The 18,937-nt window shown below is 51.7% G+C and overlaps 1 protein-coding gene across 6 annotated transcripts in view; it reads right to left on the bottom strand.

The window, feature by feature from the left end:
• The window catches only part of DAXX (death domain associated protein), a 343,599-nt gene that overhangs the window by 163,590 nt on the left and 161,072 nt on the right, over positions 1-18,937 (bottom strand). For all 6 annotated transcript variants that reach the window (XM_086920614.1, XM_086920612.1, XM_086920609.1 and 3 more), the window contains exon 5: positions 4,071-4,227. In XM_086920614.1, coding sequence (XP_086776740.1) covers positions 4,071-4,227 — 157 coding nt within the window. The remainder of the gene's footprint in view (positions 1-4,070; positions 4,228-18,937) is intronic.

The raw sequence follows: 18,937 nt of genomic DNA, 5'->3' as shown, positions 1-18,937 counted from the left end.
TGCATGACACACAAGGCGGTACATCTAAACTCACTAGGATACCTCGCTCAGAAACTGACAATCTCTGGAGGAGCTAGAAACACCAGAGGCAAAAACAATCTGCTGCTGAAACCTCGAAGATTCCGGAAGGAAAAAACATAAGCGCTCCTTCTCGGGAATGGCGCCTAGGATCTGGAATTCTCTCCCGGCCGAAACCAGGCTTATCTCTTCCACCACACTCTTTAAAAATGAAGTAAAAGCTATCCTCATGGCTAAATACACCTAAACTACTATCTTGATCACTGTTAGTACTCTGCACCGATCTATACTACATGTTTGACCCTTTTGATTATTTGTATTAACTGTTTATTACTCACAGGTTTGGCTCTGTAACCGCATATTTGTACTACTCTGTACTCATGTTGGGCTTAGTTGCCGCCAATTTGTACTTATTGACCTATTGTTTTATCTGTTTAACCATGCTCCCACATGCACTTCTCTTTGTAAAGCGCTCTGATATCTGCAAGGATCTTGTCCGCGCTATATCAAACTTTCAAAATAAATAAAATAAACATATTTTTAGATATTTTCGGGGGTCCTCGTGCATGGACGGGAATATTCAAGTGCTTATGACTTTGATGAGGAAACCCCTGGAAGAGAACTAGGATTACAGGTAAGTAACTTATCCTTACTGTTAATCCAAGATCGAGGAGCAACTACACTGTTTTGTGAATGTCACGTACACCGCTTTTTTGCGAGCTGGCTTTTATGAGCCAGTCGTCCAAATAGGGGAAGACCTGAATATGTTGTCTTCGTAGATGAGCTGCAACTACTGCCATTCCTTTGGTGAAAACCCTAGGTATGGTAGTTACTCCAAATGGGAGCACCTTGAACTGAAAATATTGGCCTGCTACTACGAACCTGAGGTATTTGCGGTGAGCAGGGTGTATTGGGATATGGAAATGGGCGTCCTTTAAGTCAAGTCGCCTTGTTGAAGGAGCGGGAACACTTGTTGGAGTGTGACCATGTGAAAGTGATCTGACAATGTATAGATTTAGTTCTCCGAGGTCTAGTATAGGCTGAGAGAGCCGTCCTTCTTGGGAATTAAGAAGTACAGGGAGTATAACCCGACCCTTGATGTTTAAATGGGACTGGTTCCATAGCTTCTTTTTCTAACAGAGAGAGAACCTCTTGCTTTAGAAGCGTGAGATGTTCTTGTGACACTGCGTGTGATCTTGAAGAATATCTGGAGTGTCTGTAAGTTCCAGGCAGTAACCATATTGGATAATTTGTAGAACCCATTTGTCTGAACTGATTCGTGTTCCAGACAGCGAGAAATTGGGAGAGACGTCCCCCAACAGGAGTGGAATAATCGGGGGTAGTGGAAGGAAGTCACTGCTTGTTATTTGCGGGGGAAGTGTGTGGAGTTGCCTCTAACTCTTCCCTTACCATGGTTTCCTCTAAAATCTCCTCTGAAATAACCTCTTGATGAGGGTGATTGGTTGTTGCCCTTGTAAGAGGAGGAGAGATTTTCTGTGGTAATATTCTTGGAGCCATCCCTGAAAAAGGAGCAATGAAAGGAACCCCAATTTGTAGGCAACTGCAAAGCGCCCATGGACTTGGCGACCTCAGTCTCTTTTTTAATTTTTTCCAGGGAGGTGTCAACTGCTGGACCAAAGAGAGGTTCTTTGTCAAACGGCTGGTTGAGAATACAGGCCTGCACCTCAGTTTTGAAACCAGAAATTCTCAACCAAGCATGCCTGCTTAGCAGTACACTGGTGTTAACTGTGAGCGCTGCTGTATATGCTGCGTCTAGGGCGCACCTGATGGAGGTATTGGTGATTAGTTTGCCCGCCTAAATAAGATCATTAGCCTTAGATTTATATTAATCAGGCAGAAATTGCATGAGCTTTTCTTACTCATCATAATGAGCCCTATCATAACTGGCTACCAAAGCCTGAGCATTAGCAATGCGCCAATGATTAGCCACTTATGACGCTACCCTTTTGCCAGAGGCATCAATTAACTTGAACTCCTTATCAGGAGGATGGGCCTCACCTGTGGTCTGTGAGTTAGCTCTCTTGCAAGCATTGGAAACCACATGAGAGTCTAAGGGCAGCTGACCCTTGATGTAGGCAAGGTCAGTAGGTGTATATTTTTTCTCAACCCTAGGCGTGATGATTCTTGCCCTTAAAGGATCTTTAAAAACCTCATCTGCACGTTTAAGCATCCCCTTAAGCATTGGCAGTGTATGGGTAGTTCTTTGAGACAAACTTAGGGTCTCAAATTAGAAATCCTCCTCTAAAGCCTCCTTATTCAGTTCCACCCCATGATAATGAGCAGTCCTGTTAAGTAGCTCAATGTATCCTATATGGTCGTTGGGTGGTGAGGGTCTGGACGGATAGAAGTCCGGGTCATTATCCCTGTGTGGGTCAGTGTCATAGTCCTCCCATGGGTCAATATCCTGTGGCCTATCCTAATCCCCATCCCCTTCATTCTGTAGACCTGGTGATATAGTGGTGGTGGTCAATTTGTGGGTGTGATGAGTAAGTTGGGATCATTGCGTGAAGGAGGTGGAATATAAGGTGATGACGGGTAGTACCCACATTTTTCCTCTTCAAAGGAATGTGGTACTCCTCCTGTAGGTCCATCTTTCTTTTTTCAGGCAGTTTGGTATAGATATTTCCAGTGTCTGGATTTATAACCAACTCTTTCAAATCCGAAGGTGGAACGTCGGATCAAGGCTCTTTTGGCGGAGTCTTGTCTGTGCTCGCCATTTTCGGCATCAAAAGTTTCGGCTCTGAAACCTTCGGCTCCGAAGATTTTGTCTTTGATAAAGATGGGATGTGGACCACGACATGCTTTGATTTCGACGCAGAGGATTTCGGATCAGCGCCGGCCTGGGGCCGACTCGAGCCCGAGCGGAGGGCTTCTCTTTGTGTCTCGGCACCAAGCCCGAGGGCAGTGCACTCGAAACTTTTTCTCAGTGCAGACCTTGGCCCGCAGGTAGAGAAAGGACCGGAGCCTTTTTGGTCTTGTGTTGTTGGGGCAAGGGGGCTTCTGTACTCCCAGTACGCTGAACCGGTATAACTTGCTTCTCTCCTTCCATGTCGGAGTCTGCCTCGGACATGGAGATGTGTTCTGCTTCTTCGGTTCCTTGAGCTTGTAGTTCTTCTCGATCAGAATCTTCGCCGATGATATCCGGTACGGAGCCGCCTTGATGTTGCATCTTGTGAGGTCAAGCCAGACAGTCACAATGCGTCTTCTTCGATCGAAATGATCTGCACGCGGCACAGTCTCTCGTCGTGTTCCGGGGATAGACTGAGGATGAACACTTTGTGCCGTTCGGTGCGCAGAAATTTGGCGCGACACTTGGGACAGAGTTTGAATGGAGTCCCTTCCATCGACTGCGAGCAAGCCTGCGCGGGTAGGTCCAACGGCCCTACACGAGTTTTTCGATCGAAGGACTTTGAGTCGAAACGATATGCGGAGAATGGGAAGCGCGATCGAAAAACAATACCGTCTAAGGTAGTGGATTGCGCGTCGGAAGGAACCCTAGAAACAGTCCCGAACCAGAGCGCAACAATTCACATCTGAACCCGATGGCGGAAATAAACAATCTAACAATGGAGCCGAGGCCCATGCACACTATCACCGAAAGGAGGAGTCACCTACCTAGTGACTGGAAAAGTCTTCTTCGAACAAAAATTAAGTGCAAACATCTGGACCCAACACTAGATGGCAGGCTATGCAAAGCATGTGATCTACAGCTCACTTGCCTCGAACATGATGTTTCTAAAGAAGGGAAACAAATAGGAAGAGGAGGAGCAGCAGGCAAGCAGGGCACTTGGGCTACACCTGTGTAGGTAGGAATATTACTCAGCTCTTGATGATGAATCCAACAGTGTTGACCATCATACTCCTAGATGTCAAAACCCATGGTGACACAATATTGTGAAGTTAAGAAAGAGCACATTACAGAACGGCTAGCACGTGGAGCACAGATGAACTCTTTACCTATTCCGATGTCCTACCTGCAATACTGTCAATGGTACGTCCCTACACCCTTACAGTCTAGGTTTCAGACTTACCTAGAGCCTCCTCCTCAGGCTCGGACAAGTCTTCACATTTCTGCAACTCTTCCTCGATATCTGTGTCCGAGGACTCTTCTTCATCTTCATCCTCATCCTCATCCTCATCCGCCTCCTCATTGGATTCTTGATCAATGGAAGAGGAGACAGGAGATCCCTAAAAAGGTCATAACATTGTTGAGCATTTTCAAGTCATAGTCAAACAACTACCTTCATACTAACTTGTTCTTTTAGGCAGAAGGGCTCTTACTCTTGGTGCAAAGAACAAGAGCAAGACATTCTTTTTCAAAGATATTTGTACAGTGTGACTTGCAAAGGGAAAGTTAACACTGTGAAATGTGGTTAAAAAAATCACTATGAGAGACAGTCAGTGTCACTACTCAGAAATCCCTCCCTCTCCCCCTATTCCACTGTTATGGGAAGGCTACATTAAAAGAGAAAAACTCCACTAAAAGAGACACTGAGTTTACATATTATTTCCCTTCCAGTGTTTTTCCTGGATCGAATATGCTACTTACCAGTATGCATCTGTTCTTGGCATGTAGGGCTGCTGACATTCATATCAGTGCATAGATCGCCGCCTAGTGTTGGGTCCGGATGATTGCACATTGTTGTCCTGGAAGAGTTTCGAAGTATCACGAGATAGGTGGCTCCTCCCCTGGACTACAGTGCGCATGGGCATCAACTCCATCCCCAGATTGTTTTTAGCAATTGCGGCCAAGATGGAGTGAAACTAAGTGAATGATGACCATGCTAGAAGTATATGTGAATCCTGCAGCTGCAACAGGCGCCGGGGAGGAGGGCGGGCGATATGAATGTCAGCAGCCCTATATGCCAAGAACAGATGCATACTGGTAAGTAGCATATTCGGTTCGAGGCATGTGGGCTGCTGAATTCATATCTGTGCATAGAATACATAGCAGTCCCTCCATTAACGGCGGCCGCCCGTGCCAGCTGCAGCAGTTTGGAAAAGTGTTTTTAGAACTGCCTGCCCTACAGCTGCCTGCTGTTTGGAGTGCACATCAACACAATAATGCTTTGTAAATGTGTGTGTGGTAGACCATGTGGCTGCTCTACATATGTCTTCCAAAGGAATATTTCCAAGGAAAGCCATGGAGGCCCCCAACTTTCTGGTGGAGTGGGCCCTTGGTGGAACGATGAGAGTACGCTTGGCTTTCAGATAGCAGATCTGAATACATTTAACAATCCACCTGGCTATACCAGCCTTGGAAATGGGGTTACCTTTGTGTTGTGGCCCAAAGGCAACAAAGTTGTTTAGTCTTCCGAAAATCCTTGGTCCAATCGATGTAATACATCAGGGCCCTTTGACGTCAAGGGTGTGGAGCATTCTCTCCGCCAATGACTCGGGATTTCGAAAGAAAACAGGCAACTCAATAGTCTGGTGAATATGGAATTGAGACACTACCTTAGGAAGGAATTTAGGGTTAGTGCGAAGCACTACCCTGTTGAAATGAATTTGAATAAATGGCTCTTGGATAGTTAGGGCTTGGAGCTCACTAACGCGTCGCAGCGATGTAATTTCTACAAGGAAAGCCACTTTCCAAGTCAAGAATTGAATCTCGCAGGAATGCAGTGGTTCAAAGGGAGGACCCATCAGCCGGGTGAGGACCACATTGAGGTTCCACTCTGGAGCTGGTGGAGTCCGCGGAGGGATGACTCTTTAGAGTCCTTCCAGAAAGGCTTTAATGGCAGGCACCCTGAAGAGTGAGAGGTGCTGCCTGTTCTGGAGATAAGCGGTCATTGCAGATAGGTGTATGCGAATGGAAGCATAGGCCAGATTACATTTGTACAGATGGAAAAGATAACAAATGATGTTATGAATAGACTCATCCAGCGGGTTAATGTTGTGGTCTGCACATTAAAGGACAAACCGCTTCCACTTTGCCGCATAGCATGCTCTTGTGGTGGGCTTCCTCGCCTCCCGGATGATGTCCATACAGTCGGGAGGCAAGTTTAGGTAGCCAAACTAAGACCTCAGGAGCCAGATCGCCAGGTTGAGCTGTTGCGGGTCTGGATGCTGAATGTTGCGGGTCTGGATGCTGAATGTCGCCACGGCTCTGCGTCAGAAGGCTGGGTGTGAGGCGTAGCCTTTGATGCGGCACCACGGATAGTTCCAGAAACGTGGTGTACCATGGTTGGCGAGCCCACGTTGGAGCAACTAGGATAAGAGTCATCGAGTCTGCCTGAGCTTGCGTGCCACCAGCGATATCAGAGGTGCTGGGGGAAAAGCGTACGCAAATTTGCCTGACCTGTTCATCCATATCGCATTGCCTTGCGACTGTGGGTGTGGAAACCTGGCGGCGAAGCTTTGGCATTTTGCGTTCTCCTTTGTGGCGAACAGGTCTATCTCTGGATGACCCCACATTTGGAAGTACGGTTGGAGTACTGATGGATGTATCTCCCACTCGTGCATTTGGTGACTGTACCTGCAGAGCAGGTCCGCCATCTGATTGTCCTTGCCCGGGAGGGGTTCTGCCATGAGGAAGATGTTCCTCTGAATGGCCCACTTCCACATGCTCTGAGCCAGATGAGACAGCTGTGGAGTGTGTTCCTCCCTGCTTCTGAATGTAGTACATGGCAGTCATGTTGTCCGTCCGGATCAACACGACCTTGTTGCACAGGTTTACTTTGAAGGCTTTGAGTGCCATGAAGATAGCCATCAGTTCCAGAACGTTGATGTGCATCTTCTTTTGCTGCGGTGTCCATAGTCCCTGCACAGTGTAATGGAGTACATGAGCTCCCCATCCCTGGAGAGAAGCGTCCGCTGTCAGGATGATCTGTGGCACAGGCTCTGGGAACGGTCGTCCCTTGCAAAGGTTTTGTGGATTCCACCAATGCAGAGAGTTGTATGCCCGACCGCTCACCAACACTAGGTCTTTCAACTGCCCGTGAGCCTGAATCCACTGACGTGCTAAGCACTCCTGAAGCGGACGCATATGTAGTCTCGCGTGCGGTACTATGGAGATGCAGGAGGCCATCATGCCGATCAACTGCATGAAAGCTCTTGCTGGAAGCGAGTGTTGAGGTCTGAATTTTTGGATCAGCGTTTGAATGCTGCTGACTCTCACTGAACTTGGCTGTGCTGTGGCTGCCAGAGTGTTTATGGTCGCACCCTGATACTGCCGTATGTGGGCGGGTTGGAGGTGGGATTTTGGGTAATTCAGTGAGAATCCCAGATCGTGCAGGAGGTGAATGGTATGGGACATGTGGGCGGCACACTGCTGGGCTGACTTCGCCTGGACGAGCCAGTCGTCCAGATAAGGGTAGACATGGATATTCTGTCTCCTGAGGTGCGCCACCACCATCGCAAGGCACTTTGTGAACACCCTGGGTGCCGTGGTGACTCCGAAAGGCAAAACCTTGAACTGGCAGTGCTGGTTTTGCATGGTGAACCGGAGGTACTTCCTGTGGGAAGGGTGCAGTGGAATGTGAAAGTACGCATCTTTCAGGTCTAAAGTCGCGAGAAAATCCCCCTGACTGAGCAACGGGAGCACTTGCTGCAGGGTCAGCATATGGAAGTGATCTGACAGGATGTATTGGTTGAATGGCCTAAGGTCCAGGATGGGCCTGAGGGACCCGTATTTCTGTGGTATTAAGAAGTACAGGGAGTAGACCCCTGTGCCTCTTTCCTGCACGGGCACGAGCTCGATTTCCCCTTTTTGCAGCATGACGATGATCTCCTGCTGCAATAAGTGCAAATGCTCGGCCGACATAGGACGGTGTCTTGGGGGTATGTTGGGTGGAGTGGATGTTAACTCCAGACAATAATCGTATTGTACAAGCTCTCTGACCCACCTGTCTGTGGTGATGGATTTCCAGACTGGCAGGAACTGCTGGAGTCTCCCCTCGACCGGTGTTGTATGGTCAGGGGGCAGTGACAAGGCGTCACTGTTTGTTGGTGGCAGAGGATCTGGAGTTGTTGTTTCCACGACCTCTGCCCTTGGCGCTGTTACCACGATATCCACCTCGGCTCTTGTTGGTGTATGTGGATTGAGTGTTGGCCTTGTAGTACTGCGTGGACTGGGAGAGCTGGCCTCTGGCAACGTCTCTAGTGCTTGAGCGACGAAAAGACCCACCCCAAAATTGCTGGGACTGTAAGGCACCCATGGACTTAGCAGTTTCCGTGTCCTTCTTGATTTTTTCTAGGGTGGTGTCAACCTCGGGCCAAACAGGTGATCTGGATTCACTGTTTGATTAAGGATGGTGGTTTGGATTTCTGGCTTAAATCCAGAGATTCTCAGCCAGGCATGTCGTCGTAGCATAACAAATAGTTTACCTGTCGGTGTAGTTTTGCAGCTTGAAGATCTTTCTGGATTCACTATGCTGTGCATATTCCGCGGTCTTGTGGTTGGGTACGGATTCGTAGTCTTTTCTTTGTTTTTTTTTGTAGCCCTTGTGGGCGTCGGCGTCACACCTCCTCGGGTGCATTTCCGGTGACGTCGGCATACTTCCTGCGGAAGCTCCCACTCTTGGGCGCCATCTTCGGATTCTTTTTTCCGTGTTTCTTTCGTTTCCGAAGTAATGGCAATGTTCTATTTAGGTGAGAATTTTACCGCTTTGTCCTTAAAGTCTCTTACTTCTCTCCCTTTTTTTTTTTTTTTTTTTTGACCACCTCTTCTCTCTCCAGCCTCATCTTTCTGGCGGATGTGGGTGGGTTCGCTAGTGAATCCAGAAAGATCATCAAGCTGCAAAACTACACCGACAGGTATAACTATTCGTTTTGCAGCGTGAATCTTTCTGGATTCACTATGCTGTGCATAGATTTTGTAGCGGTTTCTAATTTCTGTGGCGGCTGGGTGGAAGATGAGCTCTGGTTTCTGAATATATGCTGGAGCACCTTTTGTCCGACTTGTGCTTCTTTGTTCATCTGAACATCCACGCAGTAGTGCTTCGTGAATGTGTGCACCGAAGCCCATGTTGCCGCCAGGCATATGTCTTGTATGGGTGTATTGGCCAGGAAGGCTATTGTAGCCCCCTTCTTCCTAGTGGAGTGGGCACGCGCCCCCTCTGCCAGTTCTTGTCCTGCCCTTTTGTGGCAGAGTTGAATTGTTTGCGCGATCCCGCGTGCAATAGTGGTCTTGGTTACTGCTTTGCCCATGTAACTGTTGGCGAACGACACAAAGAACTGTTTCAATTTCCTGTGTCCCTTTGTCCTCTCAATGTAATGCATGACCGCCCTTCTGGCGTCTAGGGTGTGCAGAGCTCGCTCTGCGCTAGTGGTTGGTTTTTGGAAAAAACTCTGTATCTGTATGGACTGGTTCATGTGGAATTTGGTTCAAGTGGCTCCTTCATGAGTTCCGTCAGGACTACGTTCAAGTTCCATGCCGGTGGCGGCACACGCTTGGGTGGTGCGATCCTCTTCGCTCCTTCCAGGAACCTCTTGACAACTTGTGATTTGAAGAAGCTTCTGCCCATCTCACCCCTTGTGTAGGCCACTATAGCTCTCTAACAACAATGGCCTGCTCCTGAACAGCTCGACGGCTAAACAGAGTGAAAAAGTTTTTATTCATGAGGTAGAGAGAATATCTGACTTCTACCCCTAGTGTTACACTACGTTGTAATTTTCAATCTGGCAGAGATGCCGAGGTGTCAACCTTAAAGAAAATGGGAGAAAACAAACATAAAGACAGTGCATACAAGACCAACAACCGTGAGGTGTTGTGGTGTGGTCTCGGCTCACCCCTCGAGCCGAGACCACACCAGCACACCTACGCGATACCGACCGTTTGGCGGTTCAAAGCGTCCCAGTACACAGACAGGGAACGATACTCTGACACAGTCTTCCACAGGGGCCGGGTAGGCTCATTTCAGCAGGCCACCTGGTACAATAAGGGAAGATTCTGAAAGGTGCATGCTAAACGCTGACCCACCAACAAAACCCTGAAGAAATCACTGAAAGTATAGTGATGAAACATGTCGGTTGACTTTTAATCAGAGTGAGCTAACAGCGCAGAATAAAGCTATGAGTTGCCAGTTAGTTTTACTCTTTTTTTTTTTTTGTAAAATTTTTATTTTGCATACAGAGAAAAAAATAACAATTAACAAAAGACATCACAGTGGGCGCATGGAAGGTCCCACACAGTGGGAAGGCTGAAAAGGAAGATGAGGCAGGGCATTAAAGCAAAAAAGTCTTCAGTGCTGGTAATGTCGGCAGTCCCGCAGCAATCCCCCGCCAAGGGGTAGCTCAAATAGTGCAGCCAGCAACTAGTCCAGGAGTTCTCCAGCGATCAAGTATGCCTCATCTCGGTGAAGTAACTGTCCCAATGCAACACCCTACCCTCCCCCCAAAAACAAAACTCCCCCCTCCCCCCCCCCGTGACGGCGCCGCTCGCAAATCTCATTCATACACCAAGCACCCTCTAGAGTTGAAACAAGTGCAAGTTCCTCAATGACGCCGGGCAAACAGCCGAAGGCAAGCCAGCAGAAAGAAAGGACACCAAGGGGCCCCACACGTGCTTGAAGTTTTTATATTTGCCTATAAATATATCCGCCATTCTCTCGAGACTCAGAAGTCTCCACAGTCTGGAGTGCCAAAGGGAAACCGCCGGGGCCTCCTTACGTTTCCAGGCCGAGGCCAGCGTGAGCTTGGCCGCGCCGAGGCACAGCCACAAGATCTTTTTGTCGGCTCGCGATTGGTGTTCCAGGCCGGGATCTCTCAAACCCAGCAAAACAAATTCGGGGGAGTCATCGATAGGGTACTGCAAAATGTCTTTAATATGCGATAAGATCTCGGCCCAGAAGGGCTTAATGATCGGGCAATCCCACCAAACGTGGCGGAAATCCCCCAAAAGGCCACAACCCCTCCAACACCTGTCCGTGGCCGCCGGGAAAATGCGATGAAGTCGAGCCGGAACCATGTACCATTGCGTTAGGGTTTTGTAATGTGCTTCCCTCAAGAGTATGGAGTGGTTAAACTGCGTCATGTCCTTCCAAAGCGCCGACCATTCTCCGTCAGTGATATCCCTCCCCACCATCTCCTCCCATTGCTCCATGTAACGCGGTCTAGGGGAAAGGGCCGAGCGGAGCAGCAGCCGATATAAAAAGGAGATAGCCCCCTTCATGGCCGAGGTCTTCAGGAGAAAGGCCTCAAAGTCGGATAAAGGTCTCGTCGCCGCTTCTCGCACCGCGGGCAAAGTGGCCCAGTGTAGCAGTTGTAAATGCCGGTACCTTTCCCCCGGCGGCACTTGATAGTCCCGCATGCAGTTCTCGAACGTCAAGGGTTCGGGGCCATGGAACAAGTGAAGTAATGCCCGGCATCCCCCCTCCCTCCAAACGTCAAAGGGGCCCTCAGTGAGCGCCGGGGAAAACTCTGGATTAAAGTGCAAAGGGGTGAACGGGGATGGGAAGGTCGTCCATCTCTCGTCACTGGCCAGTGTGTCCCAGACTTTCAGCGTAGTCCCCGTGGGGGTACTAATGTACGCGTTTACCGGGCGGTCTCGCTTCGGCTTCCACGCTAGGTCCCAGATGGACCGGCCTGCCACACTCCGGTCCATGTGCAGCCAGTGTTTGTCAGAGAACTGCTGCGACCACTCCACCATAACCCTAAGTTGGGCCGCCTTGTAGTAGAGGTGGAAGTCCGGAAGGCCTACCCCTCCGTCATTTCGCAGGCGCCGCAGGAGTGTAAATGAAAGCCGCGCCCGACCACCTTGCCAGACAAATTTCCACATCATCGATTTGAGGTGGCTAAAAAAGGTAGAGGGCAGTGGAATAGGCAAGGCTTGGAACAGGTATAGATATTTGGGGAGAAGGACCATTTTGATAGCATGTACCCGTCCCAGCCAGGACAGGAATCTAGGCTTCCATTTCTCCAGTTCCACGCGTGATCTGGCCATGAGGGGCGGGAAATTGGCCGCAAAGAGACCGCCCACTGTCGGGGTGAGGTGTACCCCGAGATATAGCAGGGACCCCGAGGCCCAGGCCAACGGCGTCGTCGCCTTCACCCGTGCCACCTCGGCCTGAGATAGGGTCAGGTTCAGGACATGCGATTTGCCATAGTTGACCTTGAAGCCGGCCACCGCCTCAAATTCCAGCAATATATCACGTACACACGGAAGGGAGTTAGCGGGGTCGGCCAACGACAAGAGGACATCATCTGCAAACAGGGTGATCTTGTGCTGTTCCCCAGTGAACGGGATGCCCTTCACCCCCTCATGCTCCCGGACTGCCAGCGCCAGAGGTTCAATGCTGAGTGCAAACAGCAAGGGCGAGAGGGGACATCCCTGCCTAGTGCCCCGCGAGTGTTGGAAGAAGGCCGACAAGTGGCCGTTCACCGCCACCCGTGAACGCGGGCTGCAGAAGTTAGCTCTTACCATCGCGATGAAGCGATCGGAAAACCCAAACGCCCGTAACGTGTGGAAGAGAAAGCCCCAGTCCACGCGGTCGAAAGCCTTCTCCGCATCCAGCCCCACCAAGACCGCCGGGATGCGGAACCTGTCCGCCTTCTCTATAAGGTGGATGACCCTCCGGGTGTTATCATGCGTCTGGCGGCCTTTGATGAAGCCCGATTGGTCCGCATGGATAATCGACGGCAGCAGGTCTTGCAGGCGGCTCGCTAATATAGCCGAGTAGAGCTTGGCGTCGATGTTGAGTAAGGCTATAGGGCGGTATGAGGCACACCACTCCGGGTCCTTCCCCGGCTTCGGCAGGACCGTGATCACTGCTTCCGCCAAGGTCCCAGAATTCACCCCAGGTCCAGCCATGTCGTTAAAGAGGGCGACCAGGAAGTCACACACCTCAGTCGCATAGGTCTGGTAAAAGACAGCGGTGAACCCGTCGGGGCCGGGGGCTTTGTGTAGTTTCAGGTTTTTAATAGCCGCGAGAACCTCCTCCCTTGTGATCGGAGCCTCCAGTAAGTCATTCCAGGCCCCTGGCACCTGCGGAAGCGATATGCGCTGCAAAAATGTACGTTGATTAGCCGCGTCCAACTCTTCCCCCGCGTACAACGCGGCGTAGAAGCGGCCAAAGACATCAGCCTTCGCCTCGTCATCGTGCTGGAGCACTCCTGCCAAGTCTCTAATCCCACCTACGTATTCCCGCTCCCTCTTATCCTTCAGTTGCCGGGCAAGGTGTCTACCAATCTTGTTGCCCCCAGAGTAGGAGAGCCGGCCCAGCCGCAACAGTGTGAGTTCAGCCCTATTCGTGTAGTGAGACTTCAACTTGCCCCGTACTGCCGTTAGGGGACGTAGGGTCACCCTCGAGGGATTAGCTTTGTGTTCCCTCTCAAGCGCGAGCACCTCTGCCTCCAGCGCTTCCCTCTCCTTCCTATGTAAGGTGTTCAATTGCGAGTTGAGGCCCAGGCACGTCCCCCTGATCGTCGCCTTAAAGGCGTCCCAGGTAGTCATTAGGGACGTGTCCGAGGGAGGGTTGCTATCAAAAAAGTCCCGGATGGCCTGACGCAAGGCCTGATGGGATACATCGTCTCGGGCCACCGAGGCCGGGAAGTACCATTTCCGGTTCGCGGTGTCCGGCGGCGACCACCGAAGCGTGAGCACTAGAAGACTGTGATCCGAGACAGAAATCGGGAGAATGGCGGCATCTAAGATGTTCCCTCTAAGGGACTGGCTGAGGAAGACGTAGTCCAGGCGGGAGTAGGAGTGGTGCACATGGGAAAAGAACGTATAGTCCTTCACAGCAGGGTGAAAAAACCTCCAACCATCCACCAGCCCCATCTCCTCCACCCCCCTCTGTGTACTCCCCGAGAAAACCCCCGTGTCCGCCCTCCGACCCCCCGAGCTGTCCATCTCCCCATCCCAGACCAAGTTATAATCACCCAACATGAATACAAGTCCTTCCGCAAAGTCCCCCACCTTCTCCAGCAGCTCCTGCAAGTACTTATTTTGGCCCGAATTAGGCAAGTAGAGCACCACAAACGTACACAACCTGCCCTGGACGTGCCCCTTGACCATCAACCACCGTCCTTCTCTATCGGTGCGGACTCCCACAGGCTGAAAATGCAACGCTGCCTTAAACATTAACGCCACCCCCCGATGCTTCGTGACAGCTGAGGACCTGTACACAATGGGGTACGCCCTGTGTCGGAGCCGCATTTCATCCTTTCGAGCTAAATGGGTTTCCTGAAGCCCCACCACATCAAGGTGATGGTCTACAAGGTATTTCAGGACCTTCTGTCTCTTCTGAGGGGAATTCAAGCCCTTGACATTCCAAGTGCCTATACTAATCGGCATAAGAAACACCTCCCAAAGATCTTGCTAACAGAAATACAAATGGCGCCCAACCCTCCTTCCACCCCTCCCCCCAACCACGTGCTCCCAAACGTTCCCAGAACAGTCGTAGGCTCAGCCCCTCTACAGCATGGCGCGCAGTCCACCACTCATTCTCTACATTCATCCCCAAAGGCCTGCCGTCACGGCCCCCCCTCCCCCTCCCCAACAGTCCCCCGAACCAAAACCCCCCCGAACCAACACAGAACATTGTACAAAAATGGAAAAAAAAGTGCAAAAACCATACTCAACAGGATCAGTAGGCCGAAGTCCGTAGGAAGCCCCCAATCGAGTGACAGGCCAGAGGAATGAAGCCACTATTCCCCTTGGCCGTAATCAAGGTCGTCTCCACCAGAGTACTTGCACACCCTCGATCAGAAGGCCCGAGCCTTCCCGGCGCCAATCCGCCATTTGGGGATCACGCCGCCCCAGAGCTGAGCTGTGAAGCAGCCAACGTGGCCGAGGCCACCGAAGCGACCGCTGCCCCTCGTTCCTGCAGGCTGGTAGAGAGGTCCGGACGTTGTCTTGCAGGGGATCCGGCGGGGGAGCGCCCTACCCTGTGCCAAGAGTTTGATCGGCGGCGCTGCCGAGATGGGGAGGCCGCCGTGGCCTGCGATGATGGAACATCCGCCAATCCCAGAAGCTCTTTTGCCGCCTGAAGTGTGCGTACTTGGGCCAGGCGGTTCTGCCATCTGAAAATTATTCTGAAAGGGTGCCCCCAAGAGTAGGCGATCCCCCTCTCTTTCAGGAATGCTGTGATAGGACGGAAGTCCCTTCGTTTTTGTAAGGTAGAGGCCGCCAAGTCCTGGAACAGCTGGGGTCTATGGCCACGGAATAGCAATGAGTCGATGGTCCTGGCCTTCCGTAGTATCCTCTCCTTGAGTTGAAAATCGTGGACGCACACCAGTATGTCGGGGGGAGGACCCCCCCCTCGCCGCGGCAAGCCCACCCGGTGCACTCTGTCCATCCGTATCTCCGTCGTGTCCTCCTCATCTAGGACCTGGAGGAACAGCTCCTGTACGTATCCCCGGAGGTCTCCCGCCTCACCGTCCCAGGGCACCGCCCGTATACGGATGTTGTTCCTACGGGAGCGGTTTTCAAGGTCTTCCGTATGCAGTTGGAGGTCCAAATTCTGCTCGGTGAGGCGGATAATGTCTTGCTGGAGCATATGAACATCTGTGGCCACGCTCAGGTCCCTGTCCTCCAGGGTCGCCACCCTCTCTCCTATGCCGTCCACGTCCCTCCGCACCTCCCGCAGGTCGGAGGCGAGCTGCGACCTGAGTTCCGATATGTCCTCCTTGATGGAGGCAAACAGCTCCGACATGAAGGCCTTCGTCACCGGAGCGTCTTCATCCGATTGCCTTGATGAGCCACTAGCTCCAGGGGAGGCCGGTTGTTGGGAGGCCTTGTCCTTCCCCTGGTTTCGTTTGCGTTGCACTGTAGACATGACGCCCTGTGTCGGCTCCACGTGGCCAAGGAAGCAGCGGGGTCTGCCGGCGGGCCAAGCACTCGGTTCCTTCCTTCGCCTCCAGTCGTTTCCAGGCTCCCCGCCCTCAGGCACTTGACTGTGAGCGTCTCCCGTATCCCAGACGGGAGTTCCAGGGGGCCAGCGATCTGCCGCCTCGGTCCTCCGAGCCTCCGCCACCAATGAGCGATAGAGTCACTCCCGTGCCCCGTCGTCGTCCGGCTCCGTGCAGCGACCCGGCCCTAGGCTCGGACAGTTCAAGCAGGCCGCAAGCGCCACCCACGTGGGGAGGCCAGTCGATGGCGTTAGCAAGGGGCCACCGGTTGTGCAAGTGGCGCTACTTGGCCAGGGGTCCTCTCCCAGGCGTGGCGGGGTATGAGCCGGGTCTCGCCGATAGAACCTCCCTCGTCCAAACTCCGGTCCGCTCAGCCGACCGTCTGCTCCAGTGCCTGCAGGCGGATCTAGGGCCCCGCCCCTCGACCACGCCGGGCCGCGATGGTTGGAAAGCCCGGGGTCTCACAGGCCGTAGGCTGCGAACGTCCTTGCAGGTGCTCTGGGGGTTACACCGCTCCGGGGACCCCGCCAACGTCCGCCGCTCTGCTAGGCGAACGTCTCCGCCACCGTAGGGGCTCGTGGGTGCCCCCAAGAATCGTGCTATTAGTTGCTATGTTGGATCAGCGCCGGAGCGGCACGAAAAGGCGTCCTACTCCGCCGCCATCTTGGCCACGCCAGTTTTACTCTTTTTATAGTGATATTTTGTTTTTTCACTCATTTGGGCACAGAAATATCACATTGGGTTCTCAGCACTCACAACACCTCACGGTTGTTGGTCTTGTATGCACTGTCTTTATGTTTGTTTTCTCCCATTTTCTTTAAGGTTGACAGTAGCCGATGATGAGAAGTGAGGAATCAGGCGAGTACCAGTCTGATACAGTCCTCCCCTTGGTGTTGCTTCCGTGAGGCACTGTCAACCTCCCCTCCCTTCACGTATGGAAGGGAGGATATATATGTAGTGGTGGGTGACACCGATACACATACACACACCTCGGCATCTCTGCCAGATTGAAAATTACAACGTAGTGTAACACTGGGGGTAGAAGTCAGATATTCTCTCTACCTCATGAATAAAAACTTTTTCACTCTGTTTAGCCGTCGAGCTGTTCAGGAGCAGGCCATTGTTGTTAGAGAGATTTTTGAGTGGGGGGCGGCCTGTCTCTGTTTCCCCCTAGGCTCCTGTTTTTGTGAGAGTAGGCCACTATAGCTGCCAAGTGAACTCTCAAGGAGGACGAGCTGAAGTTTTTCTCCAGTAAGTGCGTCAGGTATTTTAGCACTGTGGAGTCCTTCATTTTATTGTGAAGTCTTTCCCGCCTGCACCACATCGTGAATCTTTTCCACTTTGCGACATAGCACTTCCGTGTGCTGGGCCTTCGTGCCTCCCGAAGGACCCTGAGGGTGCTCTCTGGCAGTCTCAAATGTGCGAACTCTATGTCCTCAGGAGCCATGCTACCAGGCTCATGCTCTCTGGCTCTGGGTGCAGCACCTCTCCGTTCTGCATGGAGAGCAGGTCTTTTCTTCTGCCGAATCTGTGGGTTGCACACTGTCATCTCCATGATCTGCGAGTACCATGTCTGCCTCGCCCACTGTGGCGCCACCAGTATCAGGGTCATGTTGCTCGCTCTGCACTTGCTCAGTACTCTGTGTATCAGTGGTATCGGGGGAAAAGCGTAAGCAAATGTCCCGGACCAATCTATCCATAGGGCATTCCTAAGGGACCCCTCTTCGTGTTGTCTGGATGCAAAGTTTCGGCATTTCGCATTCTGGCATGTTGCAAACAGGTCCACTGATGGCGTTCCCCACCTGTTGAACAACCACCTTGTCTCCTGAGCATTGAGCTCCCACTCGTGGGATGCCGATGTCTGTCTGCTCAGCCAGTCTGCCTGAATGTTCTCCTTCCCTGGTAGGTGTATGGCTAGCAGGTCTATCTGGAGAGGGATGGCCCATCTCCATATCTCCTGTGCCAGCGTTGAAAGCGTTGTTGACTGTGTTCCACCCTGCTTGTTGATGTAGAACATCGCTGTGGTGTTGTCTGTCTGCAGCAACACCCTTTGCTTGTACAGTCTTGTCTGGAAGGCTTTCAGTGCAAGGAAGATGGTCTTCAATTCGAGGTAATTGATGTGCTTTGTCGCATCTGTTGGCGTCCATAGACCCCTCACTTTGAGTTCCTCCATGTGAGCGCCCCATTCCTTCAGGGATGCGTCTGTGGTGATGGTCACTGTCGGAGTTGGGGGTGTTAGAGGCTTTCCCCTTGTTAAGTTCTCCATGGTCCACCATGTCATCTCCTTCTGCACTTTGTGCGTCACCACCACAAGATCCTCCCAACTGCCAGAAGCCTGTGACCATTGTTCCTGGAGCCATTCTTGCATGGGTCTCATGTGGAGCCGCACATTCGGCACCAGGTGGATGCATGATGCCATCATCCCATGATCTTGCTCGCAGTCCTCACTGTCCGAGCTTGTCCCTTCCGGTAGAGGCGAGTTTCCTTGACCAGTGCCCTTGCTCTCTTCTCGCTGGGGAACACTTTGCCCTATAAGGTGTTGATCTCTGCCCCCAGGAAGATCTTCACTTGCTCCGGCTCCATTGACGATTTCTTCCAATGGACGGAGAATCCCAGGTTTATGAGCGTGCTCGTCACTGTATGTGCATGTTGCTTGCACTTCTGGTACGAGTTTGCTTTCACCAGCCAGTCGTCCAGGTAAGGGTATACGTGTATCCCCTGTCTTCGTAAGTGCGCTGCGACTGCCGCGAGGCACTTCGTGAATACCCTCGGTGCTGATTTTAGTCCGAAGGCTAGCGTTGTGAACTGGTAGTGGCCTCCTCCGATTGTGAACCTGAGCATATGCTTGTGCTTCTCGTTCATCGGTATGTGAAAGTAGGCGTCCTTGAGGTCTATCGTGACCATGAAGTCTCTGACCTGCAATTGCGGTAGCACCTCCTGCAGGGAGGTCATTTTGAATTTCTGTGTTCTTATGAATTTGTTCAGGAACCTCAGGTCTAGGATGGGTCTCATTTTGTCGTCTACCTTTGGTACTAGGAAGTACGTTGAGTATATTCCCTTGTTTCTTTCCTTGAAGGGAACCCTTTCTATGGCTTGTTTCTGTAGA

Source organism: Lissotriton vulgaris, chromosome 5 (genome assembly GCF_964263255.1).
Source record: "Lissotriton vulgaris chromosome 5, aLisVul1.2, whole genome shotgun sequence".
Lineage (NCBI taxonomy): Eukaryota > Metazoa > Chordata > Amphibia > Caudata > Salamandridae > Lissotriton > Lissotriton vulgaris.
The sequence above is the reverse complement of the archived record's forward strand: the minus strand, read 5'-3'. Positions and strand labels throughout refer to the sequence as shown.